We start from the raw sequence: 19,157 nt of genomic DNA, 5'->3' as shown, positions 1-19,157 counted from the left end.
GGGGGGCAGTTAGTGTGGGGGGTGTCTAAGGAGGAGGTAGTTGGAGACAGGGAGAAGGAAGGCTTAGACAGAGGGCGGGGTCCTGGGGGCGGCGATCAGGGGACAAGGAGCAACAGTGTTTGGATGGGTTAGCAGTTCTGTGGGGGGCAGTCAGGGGGCAGGAAGTGGGAGAGAGTAGATAGGGGGCAGGGCTACAACTGCCCCCCCCTCCAGAGTGTCCTCTTTTTGGAAAGTTCAAATATGGTAACCCTACCCTATGGGCCAAGCCTCCACTCCTGAGAGTTCAGGCGAACCTCCCCCTGTTCTCAGGGAGTCTTTGGCTTTCACGGCTGGGCCTGCCTGCCGAGACAGAGGACTCAGTGTTTCCATCAGGCTGCTCAGCTGCAAATGCAGCCACCCAAAGAGGTGAAGAATGGAAGCGAAAGAGCGAAGCTGGACCCTCCACTGAGCTCCTGCCATCAAGTGAGCACAGCCTGGGAGAGACGAGGGAAAGCTCCAAGGTGGCTGGTGGCTGCAGGAATCCAGGGGAGGAGAAATAAATAGTTCATGATGAATCCTACGGGCTTTGTCTTGTGTGGTGAAGAGTTTAAAATGGGTCTAGTTACTATCACATTAAACTTTCAATGGCTGTGTCTGATTGAAGGGCAGGTCTGGAAAGGTCAGAGGTCACTCGAGGAGCTTCAAGTCTCCGATTCTGTCCCTATTGCCTGCTTTGACCAGCTGATCTCAGCCCAACACATCCCTCAGGTGGTCGCAGTGGTGAGCTCTTTCCCCCTTTTTCTGGATTAGCCGCCAGCATGGGGACAGGATCCATGTGGCCAAGGAAATGGAGAGGCGTGGGGGTCACGTGCAGAGGCATGCAGAGAACTTGCAGAGTTGCCTGTTCATGCAGCTCCTCTTGGGGAAGCACGGTAGGGTACCGTGCACTCAGGGCACCATTTCAAATTTTGGTGGTGGTGGGGAAAATAATTTCACCATGATTCCAGGGGCTATTTAGGCACCTGAAAACTCTAGTGTTTTGGCAGATAACCTAGCAATGAGGTGACAGGAACACTTGCTAGACTGCTTTCCGGGGAAGACAGCTATAAGAATGGATCCAGGGAATGGTTCTGTATCTCTGAGCTGTTTGGACACTTTCAGGGAACATTCCAGATGCAAGACAGAGATCCCCAAAGTTATCCTGGGTACCCCTGAGAGACTTATGGAAAACTAGCAGATACCTCATCTCTGCTGTCACTTTGCCCTGAGAAACTTGGACTGTCCGAACCTGTTCATGTATTTTACCTGCTTTAAGCTCTCAAGAACTTTCACAAATAAAAGAAAGAAAATTAAATAAATGACGTAGTTACACCGATATAGGGCCGTAGCATAAACCCAACCTCAGAGTTGTCCCATTGAATGGAATTATTCACAGCAGTCATTAAAGTTAAACATGCACGTAAGTGTTTCCAGGGCCAAGATTAAGGCCACAGCTTATGAGAGGGGCAGACGCAAGAAGAGAAGAGCGGTGCAAAAGCTGAAATACCACTTGGAACTTGGCCCAAACAATGCAGCATGACAAATAAACTCATCTTGTTATACAGTAATAGAGCTGGTTCAAAATGTTTTTACACTGACAATGCAACCTTTGAATTAGAAATGCCACTTTGGATTACATTGATCATTTGAACAAAGTTCCCTTTTTAAAAAAAAACATTTTGGATTTCTCTGCCCACTTGAGAGAGAACGTGGAGTTTTTCCCACCAAAACTAAACAAAAATTTGATCTTTAAAAACATTTGCAAATAAGTTTGAAGAATATCGGGGGGGGGGGGAGTGGTTTCTTCTTCAATTTTCATGACTCTCCCCACCCCCCTATTTTTGACCAGTTCTAATTATGAATAAATGTCTGTCTGTCCATGAACGATAAATATGTCTGCTACTGAAACATTTACAAACAATAAGAAAAGGAGTACTTGTGGCACCTTAGAGACTAACCAATTTATTTTGGTTAGTCTCTAAGGTGCCACAAGTACTCCTTTTCTTTTTGCGAATACAGACTAACACGGCTGTTACTCTGAAACCTTTACAAACAATGGCTCTCAGCAGGAGCACTGAGGTCACATTAGGCAGAGAAACACCCAGGCCTGCAGGGCTCACATTCTCAAAGACATAAACCGCCCCAAGGACGGAAACGGGAATGTCACACACAGCACAGCGTGACTGGCCCGGGTTGGTTAGGTGTGTGTTTTGCTGTTGCTGGCGAATTGTGCTTTTTTGAGGTGTTGGGGAGTTATATTTGAAAGGAGTTCTTCATCCTCTCCCATTCTCATCCAGGGGAGACCAGGGCCCACCAGTTTTTACTGGCCATAAGTGTGAGCGACTGGATGAGGGGGGAGAGAAAGGAGCGGAGTGGGGGTGTTTTGGGGGCAAGAGACAGCGTGAAGTGGGAGCTCAGGGAGAAAGACGGCATGAGGGGGGCGCGTCAGGGAAAGGGGCAGTTTGAGGGGGCAGGACCTTGAGGAGAAGGGGTGGCACAGGGGCTGGGCCACAGTTTGGCTGCCAGCAGCCCCCCCACTTTTAGGAAGCTTTTGCCCATCCTGCCCTCATCCCAAATACATTTGTTACAGTAAGAAAACTTTGAGCAACAAGGAGACTCAGAGACCCACAATATAACCACTAATATTCTCAACCGCCAGGGTGAACAAAACTAAAATTTTTCCAAGTTTTTAATGAACCGAAAAGCTTTAAAAAAAATAAAAATAAAAAAGACCCAGGAACATTTCAAGGGTTGTAACTTTTAGAATTTTTAAAATAAAACTGAAGGACATTTTTAAACAAAAAATTGTTTCAAGCTGAAAAATCAAAATGGTTTGTTTGGAAAGTGTCTAAACGAAATGCTTCGACTTTTTAAGAACTGGGGGGAAGGGCTGGACGTGAACAATTCAGCAGACCAGACATGAATTCGCAAACTGCTGAATTGGCATTTTTCACCTAAAAAAAGTTTAGATGAAAAGTTTTGCCGAGTCTAGTCCCCACCATTGAGGGGCATCGTAAGAGGGATCAGCTCTTCTAGCTGGTTTCCCAGCCCAAGTCTGTCTCCATTTAATGGGTCCCTCCCCCCCACTCCAGTTTAGGGTTGCCAATTTTAATTGAACATATTCCTGAAGATTTTATCATATGACATAATTGTTAATTCAAAATTAATCTTTAATTCCTGCAGACTCCCGGTCATCCTGGAGGATTGGCAATGCTACTCCAGTTTCCTGGGCCACACCCGTGTCCCCACCTAATGGATCCCTTCCTCTGGGTTCCTGGGTCAAGCGTCTGTCCACCATTAGCAGGTCTCCTTCCCCATTCTCCAGGGCTGGGTCTCGATTCCTGTTTCTGGTTCCCTGGGCCTGGTCCCCATCCCTGTCACACACTGCGGTGAGCTCATATTCCTGTGAATCCTGCAGACTTCCAGGCTGCTGGGAGGGATGAGTCAGCAGCTTCCTGAAGACGAGTCGCGAGTAGGCAAACGCTTTCCCTCTACCTTTCCAAAACCCACATTCGTATAGTGAGACTAGCACCCCCACCACTGCCACCACTCCAAGCACCATGAAACGATTCCAGGACGCTGGCTCTGAAACAAAAAAAGAGAGAGAGAAAGGCCCCATGACTAAGGGACTCCATTAAATCATCCCACTGCTCCTATGATGATCCCAGAAGATGAAGACGTTCCTGGGATACAGGAAGAGCTGAGTTGGGTCGTGTGCACATGGTCACCACTCAGAGCAGCGGGAATGAGATCTCCAGGCTCATTATCCCCATCGGCCAACGTGACGGCGGGAGAAAGGTGAGCCCGGCAAAGCAGCCCCTGTTCCAGAGTCTGGGAACTGTGATTTTTAAGACGCTCCGGGATGGGATCCCTCAAGTCTTAAGGTTAGAGGGGACGGTTAGGATCATCTACTCCAGCGTCTCCTGAAGCGTGGGGAAGGGCTAGCCATGGTGGGAAGAGTGGGATTTGAAGATGTATACAGGAAAATGGGGGGTGAGGTCGCTAACACATTGCTGACAGGTGAGGGGCACGATTGGTTTCTTTGCCTTGAGGAGCGGGCTCAGCTTTTAAAAGTTTTGGGGAGAATAATTTAGTCTGAGCCCTGGCATAACCCAGGCCAGAGAACATCACCTACTGATTCCTGCACCCAGTCCAGTGATTTATGGCACTGACTTGGCATTGAGAGGGATTTTATCATACGCTGAAATCCAGCTGCAGAAGGGAAAGGGCATTAGAAGCTGAAAGACCCCAGAAGTGGCTCTGGTTTTCTACTCAAAATAACCACCCAGGGCTGATTTTCCCCAGCCAGCACCTTGCAGTCATGCACCCAGGGCCTAGTGAGTTCGGTGTGCAGGCAGGCTCCCAAATCCAGACAGTGGCTCTTCACATCCGCTTTCCCCTGGCGTCAGGGACTGCCCTGAGCGCCCATCCTGCAAACGCGTACGCACCTGAGCCCTCCCACTGCGATCTAAGGCTACTCCTGTGATGGAGTTAAACACGTGGCTAAAGCGTTTGCAGAGGTTCCAAAGAGCTGAGGCTCTGTGCAAAAGGAACATTAGTCCAGTTCTTCCAATCTTGGGTTGATGAGATGCTCCTGCCCACCCCCTCCCTTCACAGCTGAGTCTCCCATCCAGTGGAATTCTCCAAGGAACTTCCCACTCCAAGAGACAGAGGTGCCTGAAGTGGCCATTAGCCTCTTAAGTCCCTTTGTGAATCCAGCCCTAACCCTTCATCGGGACAAGTCCTCAGCTCCCTGCAGCTGTCCTGTTACCCAGGTCACACGGTGCAGGTTTCCTCTCACCCATCAGACTTCGTTTTTATAGGAAAGCTGAGATGCAGGAGATCAAGGTGGTGCTTCCAGTGAACAAGTACCAGGTCACCCACCCCATGAGATTCAGCCTCGTATGGTCCTTGCTCCAGACCCCCTAACTCTGTGGTTCTCAAGCAGGGGTACACGTATCCCTGGGGTACACAGAGCTCTTCCCAGGAGTATGTCAACTCATCTACATATTGGCCTAGTTTTACAACGGGCTACATAAAAAGCACTAGCGAAGTCAGTGCAAACTAAAATTTCAGACAGACACTGACTTGTTTACACTCTTCTTTCTGCTACACCCGGACATGTAAGTACAATACATGTGGAGAAAGAGGTGGTTCGGGACTATTTAGAAAAGCTGGACGTGCACAAGTCCATGGGGCCGGACGATTTGCATCCGAGAGTGCTAAAGGAACTGGTGGCTGTGATTGCAGAGCCATTGGCCATTATCTTTGAAAACTCGTGGCAAATGGGGGAAGTCCCGGATGACTGGAAAAAGGCTAATGTAGGCCAATCTTTAAAAAAGGGAAGAAGGAGGATCCTGGGAACTACAGGCCAGTCAGCCTCACTTCAGTCCCCGGAAAAATCATGGAGCAGGTCCTCAAAGAGTCAATCCTGAAGCACTTAAAGGAGAGGAAAGTGATCAGGAACAGTCAGCATGGATTCACCAAGGGAAGGTCATGCCTGACTAACCTAATCGCCTTCTATGATGAGATTACTGGTTCTGTGGATGAAGGGAAAGCAGTGGATGTATTGTTTCTTGACTTTAGCAAAGCTTTTGACACGGTCTCCCACAGTATTCTTGTCAGCAAGTTAAAGAAGTACGGGCTGGATGAATGGACTATAAGGTGAGTAGAAAGTTGGCTAGATTGTCGGGCTCAACGGGTAGTGATCAATGGCTCCATGTCTAGTTGGCAGCCGGTGTCAAGTGGAGTGCCCCAGGGGTCGGTCCTGGGGCCGGTTTTGTTCAATATCTTCATAAATGATCTGGAGGATGGTCTGGATTGCACTCTCAGCAACTTTGCGGATAATACTAAACTGGGAGGAGTGGTAGATACGCTGGAGGGCAGGGATAGGATACAGAGGGACCTAGACAAATTGGAGGATTGGGCCAAAAGAAATCTGATAAGGTTCAATAAGGACAAGTGCAGGGTCCTGCACTTAGGACAGAAGAACCCAATGCACAGCTACAGACTAGGGGCCGAATGGCTAGGCAGCAGTTCTGCGGAAAAGGACCTAGGGGTGACAGTGGACGAGAAGCTGGATATGAGTCAGCAGTGTGCCCTTGTTGCCAAGAAGGCCAATGGCATTTTGGGATGTATAAGTAGGGGCATAGTGAGCAGATCGAGGGACGTGATCGTCCCCCTCTATTCGACATTGGTGAGGCCTCATCTGGAGTACTGTGTCCAGTTTTGGGCCCCACACTACAAGAAGGATGTGGATAAATTGGAAAGAGTCCAGCGAAGGGCAACAAAAATGATTAGGGGGTCTGGAACACATGACTTATGAGGAGAGGCTGAGGGAACTGGGATTGTTTAGTCTGCAGAAGAGAAGAATGAGGGGGGATTTGATAGCTGCTTTCAACTACCTGAGAGGTGGTTCCAGAGAGGCTGGTTCTAGACTATTCTCTGTGGTAGAAGAGGACAGGACAAGGAGTAATGGTCTCAAGTTGCAGTGGGGGAGGTTTAGGTTGGATATTAGGAAAAACTTTTTCACTAGGAGGGTGGTGAAACACTGGAATGCGTTGCCTAGGGAGGTGGTGGAATCTCCTTCCTTAGAAGTTTTAAGGTCAGGCTTGTCAAAGCCCTGGCTGGGATGATTTAATTGGGGATGGGTCCTGCTTTTGAGCAGGGGGTTGGACTAGATGACCTCCTGAGGTCCCTTCCAATCCTGATATTCTATGATTCTATGAATACTTATTTCCAATGGGTTTATTTTATAATTGTATGGTACAAATGAGAGTCAGCAATTTTTCAGCAATAGTGGCTGTGGCAAAATTTTTATTTTTACGTCTGATTTTCGAAGCAAGTCGTTTTTAAGTCAGGAGAAACTTGGGGTACGCAAGACAAATCAGACTCTTGAAAGGGGTGCAGTGGTCTGGAAAGGTTGAGAGCCACTGCCCTAACTCATCTCACAGCCTGGGACGTCTTCTCGACTGATGCTCCGCATGGAAGTTAGAGATGAAGGAGAACACCAGAGCCCAGCTTCCCATTAGCGGGAGGGGGAGGAAACACTCACTCATCAGGGGACGAGGTCCTGTTCCTCCCCAGCCCAGCCCAAACTTGCAGCTAGAGCCTGGCACACGGTAGGAGCCCCTGCCCGGGACGCTCCCAGCCCTGCCCCTCCCCCATTCCAGAGTCCAGCACTCAGAGGTTAAAAGGGCCTGGAGCTGGCGGGGGGCGGGGCTCCCTCCTGACCACCGCGCTCGGGGCAGTTGCCCACGTCACCCACCCATAAGGTTGGCCCTCCCCCCCCGCCCCCCCCCCCGCAGCTGCTGCTCTCTGGCCGCCCAGCTCTGAAGGCAGGGTAGACGTAAGGGGGGCAGTACAGGGACATATTCCCCCCCCGCCCCAGCCAGATGTCACAGGGGAGACCAGATTTCACAGGCTGAGATGCATTTTTCATGGTCATGAATTTGGTAAAGCCCTACTCACGGGGCGGGACTGGGCTTTAGGCAGAGCAGAACTCTGGGCGGGGCCGGGACTCAGGTGCCCCGCGCAGTCACAGTTCCTCTCCTCGGTCCTCCTCACTGGGCTGGGGCCTTGGGGTGTCATTTCTAACTGCCCCAAACCTGCAGTAAGTTAATACCCTGCAATGCTTCCCAGGGTACCCAGGGCTGGGAGGCACCTCGCCACCACCTGCCCTTTGCCTGAGGGAGCCTTGTCTGTGCCTGCCAGGGGTCAGCTCCCCCACTCCACTGGCCACACGCACTCGCTGCTGGGCCTGCCGTCACTGCAGGGTAGCAATAGGCCCACTCTGCCCTCAAGCCCTCTGAACATCTGTCTGGAGCGTCCAGTCCCTGGTCCCCTGGGCACTGGCAGGATTCACAGATTCACTGTTTCCAAAGGAACAGTAACATCCTCGGCCCCAGCTTACCAGGTCCAGCTCAGATCACTGCTCCACTTAACACACAGCGCTGCCATAGGCTCATAGTGAAATCACCCCTCAGTTCAACAAAGCCAAGAGTCGAGTGAAAGTGTTGGAAACAAATGGTTACATATAACAAAGTCATAACGTGTTCTAGAGCCTAGACCGAACTAACAAGATATTCTCCTGTCTAACCAAGTACAGCTCACCCGAAATCCTTGCAGCACTTCACAGCCAGGCAGGCTCGGACTCTTCTTTCATGAGACACGTGTATGGTCAGTTTGTCTCCGAGGGGAAGGATCCAGTAGGTCTCTGCGCACCGAGAGAGATCAGACCGATCTTTTGTCTTAATGCTTCAGCACCACAGATGGACACACACACAGCCCCCTGCTCTTAGTTTCTTCCTGTAGATTTCCCTTTTTTGTGGATTTTGCAATCTAATTTTGCACCTGGCTCAGTGGCAAAGAGACATCCTACGGCAGGCACAGAATACACAGATGGCCAGTCAGGGAGGTAACCTCAGTTGCCTCCTGTCTGAAAGGAGCATCTGGGGTACATCACCTCCCTTGACCTGCCTTGACTCCAAGACCTTAAAAGCATCATTGTCAGTCTAGAGACACAGCTCCTTATATAGTATCCGTACAGAGGTCTTGCTCCAATTATGGTGACCATTGGGCTACTGGCCCTTGATACAGACCTCGCTTGCCCCCTTTGGTGAACTATTCTGTAGACCACTGGTTCTCCACCAGGGGAACATGTACTCCTGGCCGTATGCAGAGGTCTTCCCGGGGAGACATCAACTCATCCAGATATTTACCGAGTTTTAAAACAGGCTACATAAAAAGCACTAGCAAAGTCAGTACAAACTAAAATTTCAGATAGTGACTTGTTTACACTGCTCTATCCCTATACACTGAAATGGAAGTACAAGATTTATATTTCCATTGATTTATTTTATTATATGGTAACAATGAGAACGTCAATCATTTTTCAGTAACAGTGGCTGTGACGCTTCTGTATTTTTTGTGTCTGATTTTGTAAGCGAGTAGTTTTTAAGTGAGGTGAAACTGGAGTTTCGCTTTTTAAGTGAGGTGGCAAATCAGACTCCTGAAAGAGGTACAGTCATCTGGAAAGGTTTAAACCGACTGATGTAACAATCAGACTCAGGGGATTCCTGGAAAACCTTCTGTGCTGCCTGCCACTTGGCACCAAGGGGTCCCTGGGTCACATGCATCTTTCCCCCAAACTCCATCTCTGGGCAGGCTCAGCTCCTCTCTCCTGCAAGGAGGGAACTGGAGCCAAGGCCGTGCGCTGTTTGCAGTGTCTTGCGAGAGTGCGCGCCAACCTCAGGGCAGACTGCTGGGAACCAGGGCACAAATCCAAACTGGCTGAGAATTCTAGACCTAGATTTCACCAACCAAACATGCAGGGTAACCTCCTCCGGCATCCTAACAGCCTAGCCATGCAGTCCCCTTGGGTTCTCCGATCTGTCTCGCAACCCAGGTGAGCCTGCCTTTGAGAGACAGATGGTCTCTCACACTCAGAATCACAACAGTATTCAGGTTACTCCCAGTCCCACAGGCCCAGGCACCCCAGGTGAACTGCACCTTAGACGTCACACCAAAGACCGCGCATGTAGCCAGTCTTATTATATGACACTTTATTAAAAAGGAAATAAGATTTATTTACAAGGCTAAAGCGGGTGAACATACATACACAACGAAGCTACAAAGTTTCAAAAGGTAACAGAAGCATCTATAGCAGACATGGGGACTTTGGCATGACCTGCCACCTGGTCTGTCTGTCACACCGACCCCCTCCCTGCCCTTTTCAAACCCACTGGGCTCCAGGAAGGGAGAGAACAGACATTTCTCCTCTTACTCCTACGTTCCAGGCCCTAGGTGTCCCACGAGGAGTGTAACAGGGGTCCTACTCCCTTGGCAGGTGCAGTGCTCTTAAAAAATGGAAAATTAAAACTAGTTTAAAACGTTCATTCTTTCATCCAAAGCAGTATCTGGCAACAAAAACCAGGAACTGGTGTGTAAACCTGCAAACTTCAAAATCAATTGGGTTTTCAAAAAACCCAAAAACTGACCCATAAAAAAATCTTGTTAAAAAGTTTCTTGGGGCGGGAAGGGAATGGAGAACATCCCCCCTCAGCTCTATTCCAGACCATAAAATGGGAATGATGAATATTTTTAAAAGATTCCATAGATAATTTTCTAGAATAAAAAGCTTCTGTTGGGGAATGTCAGGGCAGTGAAAGCTGAGGCTGGTACCTTGGCTCAGTTAGGCAGAGTTCCTGGTGCAGCTGAGGAGGGGTAGGAAAGGCTGGATTTGAGCCGTTCCACTAGCGGAAAAAGAGATGGCACGGGTGTGGGGACAAGATGTGCAAATAGCATCTCTGGTTTTCACCTGAGTCCACAGTGCTCTGCCCAGTGATGCGCAGAGCATTCCCCGATATTCTGGAATTGTTCAGATGTGATCTTGTAAAGAGATCAGTCCGGCTTTTCCGGGACTAATTCCACAGTGCTCTCCTTACGAGCCCCCTTCCACGGCAGCCTCCTGTGCCTGTGTAAATGCATCGGGTTTGGTGCAGATCCAGGGTCTCTCACTGCTGCATCGCCAGCTGCTGACCGCACTCAGATCGTTCAGATACGCGCAGTCTCCTCCTCCTCCGATTGGAAACCTGCAAGACAGAAGCCAGGGAGCTGGTGTCAGGTAGGAGTTGGACATTTCCCATCAGTCACAGGCAGGGAGAGACGCTCTCGCACAGTGCAGGGAGCTGCTGCACTCACAGCCCCTCACAATTCCCCTTCCTGCACCTGCCACAGGCCCCAGCTAGAAAGGGGGCAGTGGGGCAGCAAGGCCAGGAAAGGCTCGAAGATCAACTGACCTCCATGGAGCATTTATGCCAGGTGGGTATTAACCCAGTTCCTACTCTCTCCCCCGCTCCCCCCCACCCCGGCCCAGCTGGGTCTGGATGGGCCCCTGCAGGCCCAACCCACCCAAACTGCCCCGGGCGCAGGTTCCAGGTGACTCTCAGCGTGGCGAGGAGCAGGAGTAATGCTGCACAGAAGAGCTGGGTCCAGGGCTCCCTGGACAGTTTACATCAGCTCTCAGGCCAGAGGCCTGTCAGGACAGGCTGTATTGCAGGGGGCGGCTGGAGTGAAATGCCAGCAGCACAAACCCAGCAGCCATGGGGTGACCCCAGCCACTCACACAGAGCTTCCTGTGAGAGCTGGAGGCCAGCGCTTCCCACCTGGGAACAGGGTGGGATCCAGGCCCACAGGCAAATCCTCCCCCATGGTCCCATCCTGGCTACTCACAGCTGTCATGTGCTGGGCTGGGAGGAGGCCCAGCACTACTCTTTGGGCAGGCCGGGATCTCCCTGCCCTCAGGCCACCAGCCTCTGGCTTGGGGTGAGATCTGTCCCAGAGAAGGGAGAACCCAGCTCACAGCCACCTGAGCAGTTGGCTGTGGGTGGCTCCCCCACCAGCATCACCCCGGAAGAGCTCTGAGGAGATGGCAACGATGCACCCAGAGCCTTCTGCTGGGGCGGGCGCCCACAGGGTGGCAGATTTCAGGGTTAACACCCCACTGAGATGCCTGTTTACCCAGTTCCGGTAAATTGGCGTCACATTAGCCATCACTGATGGTGTCTAAAAATCGCATCTCTGCATCCCATCCAGAGGGGACATGTTCCCAGACAATATGGGGATAGTTGAAAACCCCCATTATTATTGGGTTTTCTGCTTTTGTAGCCTCTCTAATCTCTGAATTTCACAGTCCCCATCCTGGTCAGTAGTATATTCCTGCTGCTAGATTCTTATTCTTCAAGTGTGGAATTTCTACTCTGAGAGATGCTAGGATACAGTTGCATTTGTTTAAGATTTTTACTGTACTTTACTCTATTCTTTCCTGGACATGTAGTGCCATTCTCCCGCCAGCGTGACCTACTCTGCCGTTCTTTCAGTGCTGATGCTCCAGGGTCAAACCCTGCTATCGGATCAGCTGGGGTTTGGTTATTTGATCCCACCCAGATCCCACTGAAATCCCTCTTGGGATGTCGTCTGGGCCATCTCTACTGTACCCCACTTCTCATGGCAGCCCCAGTCACTCAGCGTTTGTGACTATAAGGCATCTTTAACGCAGATGGCCCCACTAAAGCCAGACAGATCTGAAAGCTTTGGCCAGTCTCCCAGCAGACAACACTTGCTTCCACCCATCACTAATATGCAGAGTACATAGCACTGACTGGTGAGTCGGCTGAACTCGGTATTTCAGACACCAGGGACCCAAAGCCCAGGCATTTCACAGAGGACTTACAGGTTGTTGAATTTGGTGCCATTGGCCCATTTCCAGAGCTGCCCAGGGTCCCTCCGGAGGCCAATGCAGTGGTCAAATCTGCCTTTATAGCACAGCAGGAAAGCCTAAAAACAGCAGAGGGAGAGGTGGGGTCAGAGCACAGGCTCTGTGCACCAGAGACTCACAGGGATACACTGACGGGCTCTGTTTTCAGGGAACAGCTGAGGATTTTCGCCTCCTTCTTGCCCAGCTCTGGGTAATTCAGTATTAACTTTCCCATCCCAAACCCAGCTCCCCCTCAGACCAATCCGCCCAGGGCTGGAGCAGCTCTTGGGTGCTGCTGGGTCTAAGCTGCCCCCACACCTCTCTATAGAAGGCCACATTCTGTGTCAAAGCCTCGCCTTACAGAACAGCTGAGCTCCCCTCCCCATCACAGGGGAAGGGGAAGGAAAGAGCCCAGCTGAGCTCAATAAGGGATGCTGGGAAGGGCCAGGGATGAGAGAAGAGCCACCAAATCCTCAGCCAGAAGGGGCCAGGGCTAAGAGGAGCCCCCCCATCCTCATCTGGCTACCCAAGAGCACTGGCTCTTCAAGTCAATCTGGGATCTCAGTACCCCTTTGGCCCCATGCCACCCAGAAGACACTCAAGCCAGCCTAGCCCGAGAGAGGGGCGGTCTCCTTTTGAGAGGGCTGACAGTGAGTGATCCCTGCAGTCAGACACGGACACTAGAGGTGCCCCGGGCCAGCCAGCCAGGCCTGGCATTCAGCAACTGGAAGCTCATTTACTCAGAGCTGCTCCTCGAACCCAGGTTCTCCTGCAGCAGCTGCTGAGCCAAGACCAGAACGTTGCAATTTTAGCATCTCACACCATTTCCTGCTCACTGTTGATCTCAGCCAGGGAGGCGCTGAGCGCAGAGCAGTGGGTCAGGCTGCAGGTCCAGTTCCTTTCGGCCTCAGAGAAATAGTAGCATCTCCCTCGGTATCCGATCCAGCCGTCTGGGCATGTGGGGCCAGCAGGGAGGCCCAGATCAGCTGACAGAAGCTGAGGTCTCCACACTGAGAATGAGACAGAGACACGTGGTGTGAGCGAGACCCGCCACCCGCCAACGAGGAGAACAGGGGGAGATCAGCCCCTGCGCCCCAGGCTTCTGAGACACCTCGAACCAGGGTGGGTACTGAAAGGCCGTGAGGGAGCCAGGAGGACGCTGGGAATCCAGCCCCAGAGGGGGGTTATCTGACTCTGCTCTCACTCTCTTGGGTTCACATTCAACAGGGATGCAGCTGACAAACTGCTCATGCCATGAAGCCCAGGACAGCGAGCTGGGCCCAAGCTCAGCGTTACAACACGGGGTGGGCAGAGAGCTGCAGAGGGAGGGGACAGTTACCAGGGGGCCAGCAGGGGGGCAATAATTAATGGGTAGGAGATTAACTTCAACATGATTTGCCAGGTCTAGTATCCCAAGGAGTTCTGCTAGCCTGGACTGCTGCCCCCTCCCCCTGCTCTGCGCTTTGCTTCCCTGGAGAGGCAGGTTGAGATGAAGACGGGAACAAACTCCCTTCCCTTCAGGAGACCGAACGCCCGCTGCCCGGCCTGTCCAGCACAGCCAGCCAGGTTCACGGTCACCATAAGCAGCTGCCATCTGCGCTCGCACACGCTGTCTGTGCAGGCGGGGACGTCAATAGCGCGATGAGACCCTGCCCTGCCGAGGTCACCAAGGGGTGGGTTTCACGCTGCCTTAAGGGAGGTGTCCGTACTGCGTTCCACGGCTCCTTTCAGTGACACGCCAGCACCTGCCCAGCACTGGGACCACCCGGGGATGCAGGAAGGCCAGGCTGGCACCTCAGGGAGACACGCTGCAGGCAGAGGGCCCAGCTCATTCCTGCCCTGCACCGTCAATCACCCCCACTCTGCATGGGTATCAGTGACCGTGCCTGGGGCCCGGCAACAGTGACTTGGACCCAGAGTGCTCAGAGATGGGCTGCGGGGAGCTAATGTCAGTCCCGACACAGAGAGTGCCCAGGTGCAGGGGTCTGGGAGGGAGCAGGAGGAGGGTCTTGGAGGAACACCCCCCAGGAATCCTCTGTCCCAGGGGCAGAAGCCAGACAGGCCAGGAGGAGAGACTGAGTGTGGTGGCTCCAGGGGGAATGGGATGTGCAGAGAGGGGGAAGGGAAGGGCGAGAACTCACCTGCCAGGAGAATTATAAGAACTAAGAACATAATTGCGAGGGCGACTGTGAGCACAATTGTACATGTCTTGTAGTTACATTTCCTGCAGTTAGGACGAGGATCTGAAACAGAAAGACTTGTCAGGCAGGGCTGCAAGGACATGTCTCCCCGACAGCCCCAGGGCTGGAGCTGCCTTAGAACAGTGGTTCTCACCCACCGGTTCCTGTACCCCTGGGGGTAAGCAGAGGTCTTCCACGGGGCACATCAACTCATTGAGAGATTTGCCTCGGGTTACAACAAGCTACATAAAAAGCACTAAGTCAGTACAAGCTAAAATTTCCTACAGACAATGACTCGTTTATACTGCTCGATAGACTATACACAGAAAGGTACAGCGTTTATAGTCCAATTGATCTATTTCATAATTAAATACGCAACAATGAGAGACTCAGCAATTTTTCAGGAATAGTGGCTGTGACATGTTTGTATTTTTATGTCCCATTTTGGAAGCAAGTTGTTTTTAAGTGAGATGAAACTTAGGAGAGTGCAAGACAAATCAGCCTCCTGACAGGGGGACAGTCCTCTGGAAAGGCTGAGAGCCACTGGACTCGAACATGCACCTTTCTGTTGATTGCTCCTTCCCTCAGATGCTGAACAGCCCCTCCTTCCCCTCAGCCCAGTGCCCTCCCCTGGGCACTCCCAGCCAGGCTGCCAGGAGGCCTGGTGAGCTCAGGGGCACAGAGATAAGGACCCGCATGTCCTGGTGGCAGTTGCTCCAACTGCCCCCCCACCATCCCCACCCCCATTCTGCCCCCTGCCAAGCGCTGGCTGGGCCCACACTGCCGAGTGCCCCTGTCCCCGCACACTGGGGTCTCACACTGGCCAGACACAGCAGAAGGAGGGAGAACGAACCAGGCAGAGATGGGCCAGGGCAGTCACAGGGGGTCTGACACACCCAGCCCAGGAGGGCCCTGCACAGCCCCACGACCACCGCTGTGTGCGCCAGACAGCAGCTGTGAGCCGGGGATCGGTGCCCTGAGAGCCCCTGGGGGTGATCCAGTCCCTGCTACCCACAGACGGGGCATTGCTGGGCACTGGCTGCTGCCACTGAGAGCCTGGCCCCATGTGGGGAAGCCTCAGTGTCTCTCTCCAGCCTGTTCCCAGGCAGCGACACCCCATTACCTGGCTCTCCTCCAGTCTCCAGGTCTCCATTGCCCTCAACAGGCCACTCCTGCAGCGGCTCTTCGCTCCCAGCAGGTCCAGGTGCTGGCCCCATCATCTCTCTCAGTGACGCTTGGGCTGCACACGCTGCTGGAGGCGCTGGGCTGGGGTCGGCTCCTCTCTGTGACTGTGTCCGATTCAGCAGCAGCGAAGCCGAGCTGGGGCGGGGGTCCTGGCCCTGCTTCCCCCCACACCCTGCTCTGGACTCTCCAGCCGATCTGAAAGTCGAGACGGACCCAGCAGGACAGGCCAGTGGGGCGGGGGGGGAGGGGCGCGATTTGTGGTTTCTCGTTCCCTGCCCAGCAGCCCAACCCCCAGCCAGAGGCTGTGCCATGATGATTGAACGCCCTTAAACGCCATGGCCCCTCCATCCCCCAGGGCTTCAGAGACCTGATCTGCTGAGGACCCCACCCGCCAGGCACCACCCACGCGTGACAGGCACCCAGCTGGGGTTGACAGGAGGGAAAAACCCTCCCTCCCCACACATACCTCCCGCAATCGAGAGCAAGTCGAGAATCCTAACAGGAGTGGGGAGTTGGCGGGCGGGGGGAGAGAACCAGGATGGAATGAGTAAAATCAAGGCAATTAAATCACCAAGTCCAACGCCTCAATTTAAATGATCAATTTTAATCAACTTATCGATTCACACTTCAGTAATTTTCTAAGGCCAAGTGCCCACTCAGTGGGTGACAGAACCATTAAAACTTCATGTCCAAAACTTCCCCCACAGGGGGGGAGGAGGGGCGGGGAAATTGTGTGAGTGGCCCTTTCTTTCCCCCTTTTTCATTGGGAACGCAGGGAAGGGGAGGATGCCCGTGGGAAGCCCGGCCTGGGGCCCCCAAGGTTGGGGGTACAGGGAGCAACAGTGCGCTGATGCCCCCCCACCCCACTGGCTTGGGGCCATGGGAGGGGAAGGGCCCAGGTAGCTCCATGCTGCACACAGGTGCCCCATCCCCAGCGAGCCGACCGAGGCGTGGGGAGAGCCACCAGACACCTAAGAGAGGCCCTGCCCCCAGAGGAGAAGGAAGGGGGACAAAAGAGAGCCCCCCCCACCAGCCCAGAGAGGAGAAGAAGGGAAGGGAGAGGAGGCACCTCCCCCCCCCCCGAGCCTGGACAGTGGGAGGGGACGGGGGGGGCGCGCCCTGTCACAGAGTGTGGGGGAGTCCAGGCCCTGCACCCCTCTTCCTGGGATTCACTGAGACTCTCAGCCAGCCAGTAAAACAGAAGGTTTATTGGACAACAGGAACACAGTCCAAAACAGAGCTTGGGGGTACCCCCAGGACCCCTCCGTCAAGTCCTTCTGGGGGAGCAGGGAGCTTGGACCCCAGCCCTGGGGTTCCCTGTGTTCCTCCACCCAGCCCCAAACTGAACTAAACCCCCCCAGCCGGCTCCCTCCTGCAGCCTCTGTCCACATTCCCGGGCAGAGGTGTCACCTCCCCCTTCCCCTCCTGGCTCAGGTGCCAGGCTCTCAGGTCTCCCATCCCCAGGGCACATTCCCAGGTCAACACTCCCCCCTCCCTGCTGCCTCACATCCTCACAGGCCTCCCCCCGGAGCCCAGATGGGGGGGGCGCGCCGCCTCCCCACCCCGGAGCCCAGACAGGGGGAAACTTCCCCAGAGTCCTGCCTGGCTTCATGGGGAGCAGTTCCAGAGCATCGCCCAGGGACTCCGGGACACCCCCCCAGCCCGGAGAGATGGGGGGGGGTTCCAGCCCCTGCCCCCCCTGTGTCCCGGCGCTCCCCCCACGAGCCCGGCACGCGTGGCACGTTTCTCACCGGCTCAGGAGCGACTGTCACCATCCGGAGCCTCCCCAGCCTCTGCGACCGCCCCCCCCGGGCTGCGCTTTAAACCTCGCGCTGACTCCGCCCCCGCCCCGCCCAGTCCTGCCATAAAACAGTTGAACATTTTGACCCGTGACTTCACTTGCTGACCCGCTTCCGCCCTCAGCAAAGGCTCGAGGGGGAGGGTCCTCCGGCGTGTCCGGAACCCAGTGTCCCGCCCGCTGGCTGGCTCGGACAGTCCAAAATGATGTGCCTGGTTCTCAGACTTGTCCCTGCTGCTGGGGATCAGCTCTCACAGCGGGGCGCCCCCCCGGCTTTCTCCGGGAGAAGCCCCCCCGACCCCCCCAGCTGTCTGCTGCCAGGTTCCCGGTCCCTTCCCTCCAAGCAGCTGGGACTGGCCGCTCCCGGAGGCAGAAGACCCCGGGCTGGCCGGACCGAGTCAGACGCGGGACGGTTGTGCCCGAGGGGAGAGCGATAGTAATCCTGAACTTCAGCGAGGAGGAGCCAAGATGGCAATAAACAGGGTCCCACGTCATCGGGGTTGTAGTTGGGTTTGTAACCTCTTTGGTCTATTTAACTGCACCCAGGCTGTTCTGGTTACCAGCGCTTGTCCCTCGCTCGTTTCCAGCGGGGAGCAAGGGGACTGGACTAGGAACTGTGCTACAGAGAAAGGAGAGGGGAGTGTAATTGTTTGAATTAAGCGTCAAAGCCCAAGCAGATGGTGGAGAGACAGGTGGGCAAAGGACAGAGCCGAATAAATAAGGTGACAGAACAAATAAAAGTGTATTTTTACACCTCAAAATAAAGAAATACATTCGTCTTAAAAGCATCTGGTTCAAAACCCTGGGTTTTCTACAACACAATCCCTTGCTTTCCAGTGTCATAAATTATCAGAAGAATAGAAACGTCTGATATGTAGCAATACTGCACAGACGTACAAATCACAGTGCATTCAGATCCCTATGCCAGGTTTTAATGCCCCTGCTAGGATATATCTTTTAAAACAACGAAGACTGTTAACAGTGTGGCCTCTAGTAGAGCTGATCAAAATACAAAAAGCCATTTTCATGCACAGTGGCAAAGTTGTTTTCATTTCAATGTGTTTGAAACAAACCCACTTTTCTTCATTTTTGTTCGAATGTTTAATCCAAAACAGTTATTTATTTTGTTTGCCAAAATCCACTTTTTCAGCAAACCAGTATTTTTGCTCTGTGTTTTGGAAATGATCAAATAGTATTAAAATATTTATTTTTGGCAAACAAACAAAAAGGTCGACAACTGTGCATGAAAAATCTCACTGTTGGAAAAAAAAGCTTTTTATTGAAAAAACCATTGAAACATTTCGACCAGCTCTCATCTCCAGTGTTTCAAGAACAAGAATCCACCATTCAAACAGCTTTGCACAGTCAGGAGTGTTTACAGAGATATGCCCACTGTTGCACCCCCATTCCAGCTATTGTAACACCCTCCCTCTAGGGTTCAGCTGGGTAAGCAGATGGCACGGGCAGTGCTGGTTGGAAAAAGTGGGTCCCCCCACCATGGCAAACTGATGAAAATGCGGGGGGGGGGGGATAATTTTCACTGAAATTTTCTACAGAAAGTTACACTTTTAGGCAAAAAGTTGAAAACCAAAATATTTCAGTTCAACGTAATGCTGCCATGAGGCCACATGGTACCCTGGTAGGATTACATTGAACTGAAATATTTCATGACATGAAACAACATATAACATGGTGCATTTTTCTCAGGAGGCTTGGTGGT

The 19,157-nt window shown here is 52.8% G+C and overlaps 1 protein-coding gene across 3 annotated transcripts; it reads right to left on the bottom strand.

Annotated features, from left to right (window-relative positions):
• Positions 1-9,524: 9,524 nt before the first annotated feature.
• On the bottom strand, positions 9,525-17,424 carry LOC311530618 (C-type lectin domain family 2 member D-like). 3 transcript variants are annotated; one of them, XM_084647445.1, is made up of 6 exons: positions 17,391-17,424; positions 15,578-15,834; positions 14,416-14,517; positions 13,097-13,284; positions 12,251-12,354; positions 9,525-10,610 (listed from the first exon to the last, which is right to left on the bottom strand). In XM_084647445.1, the coding sequence occupies exons 2-6, from the start codon at positions 15,672-15,674 to the stop codon at positions 10,460-10,462; spliced, it is 642 nt and encodes a 213-aa protein (XP_084503571.1). In that variant the 5' UTR covers positions 15,675-15,834; positions 17,391-17,424; the 3' UTR covers positions 9,525-10,459. The 3 variants fall into 3 exon arrangements, with proteins under 3 accessions (XP_084503571.1, XP_084503569.1, XP_084503570.1); XM_084647443.1 differs by having other exon boundaries at positions 15,578-17,415; XM_084647444.1 differs by lacking the exon at positions 9,525-10,610 and having other exon boundaries at positions 12,291-12,354; positions 13,111-13,284; positions 15,578-17,415.
• Between the last annotated feature and the right edge of the window lie 1,733 nt (positions 17,425-19,157).

The sequence above is a fragment of the Lepidochelys olivacea genome (genome assembly GCF_965140295.1).
Source record: "Lepidochelys olivacea isolate rLepOli2 genome assembly, chromosome: 14".
NCBI classification, from domain to species: Eukaryota; Metazoa; Chordata; order Testudines; family Cheloniidae; genus Lepidochelys; species Lepidochelys olivacea.
Note: the sequence above shows the minus strand (reverse complement) of the source record. Positions and strands in the feature narration are given on the sequence as shown.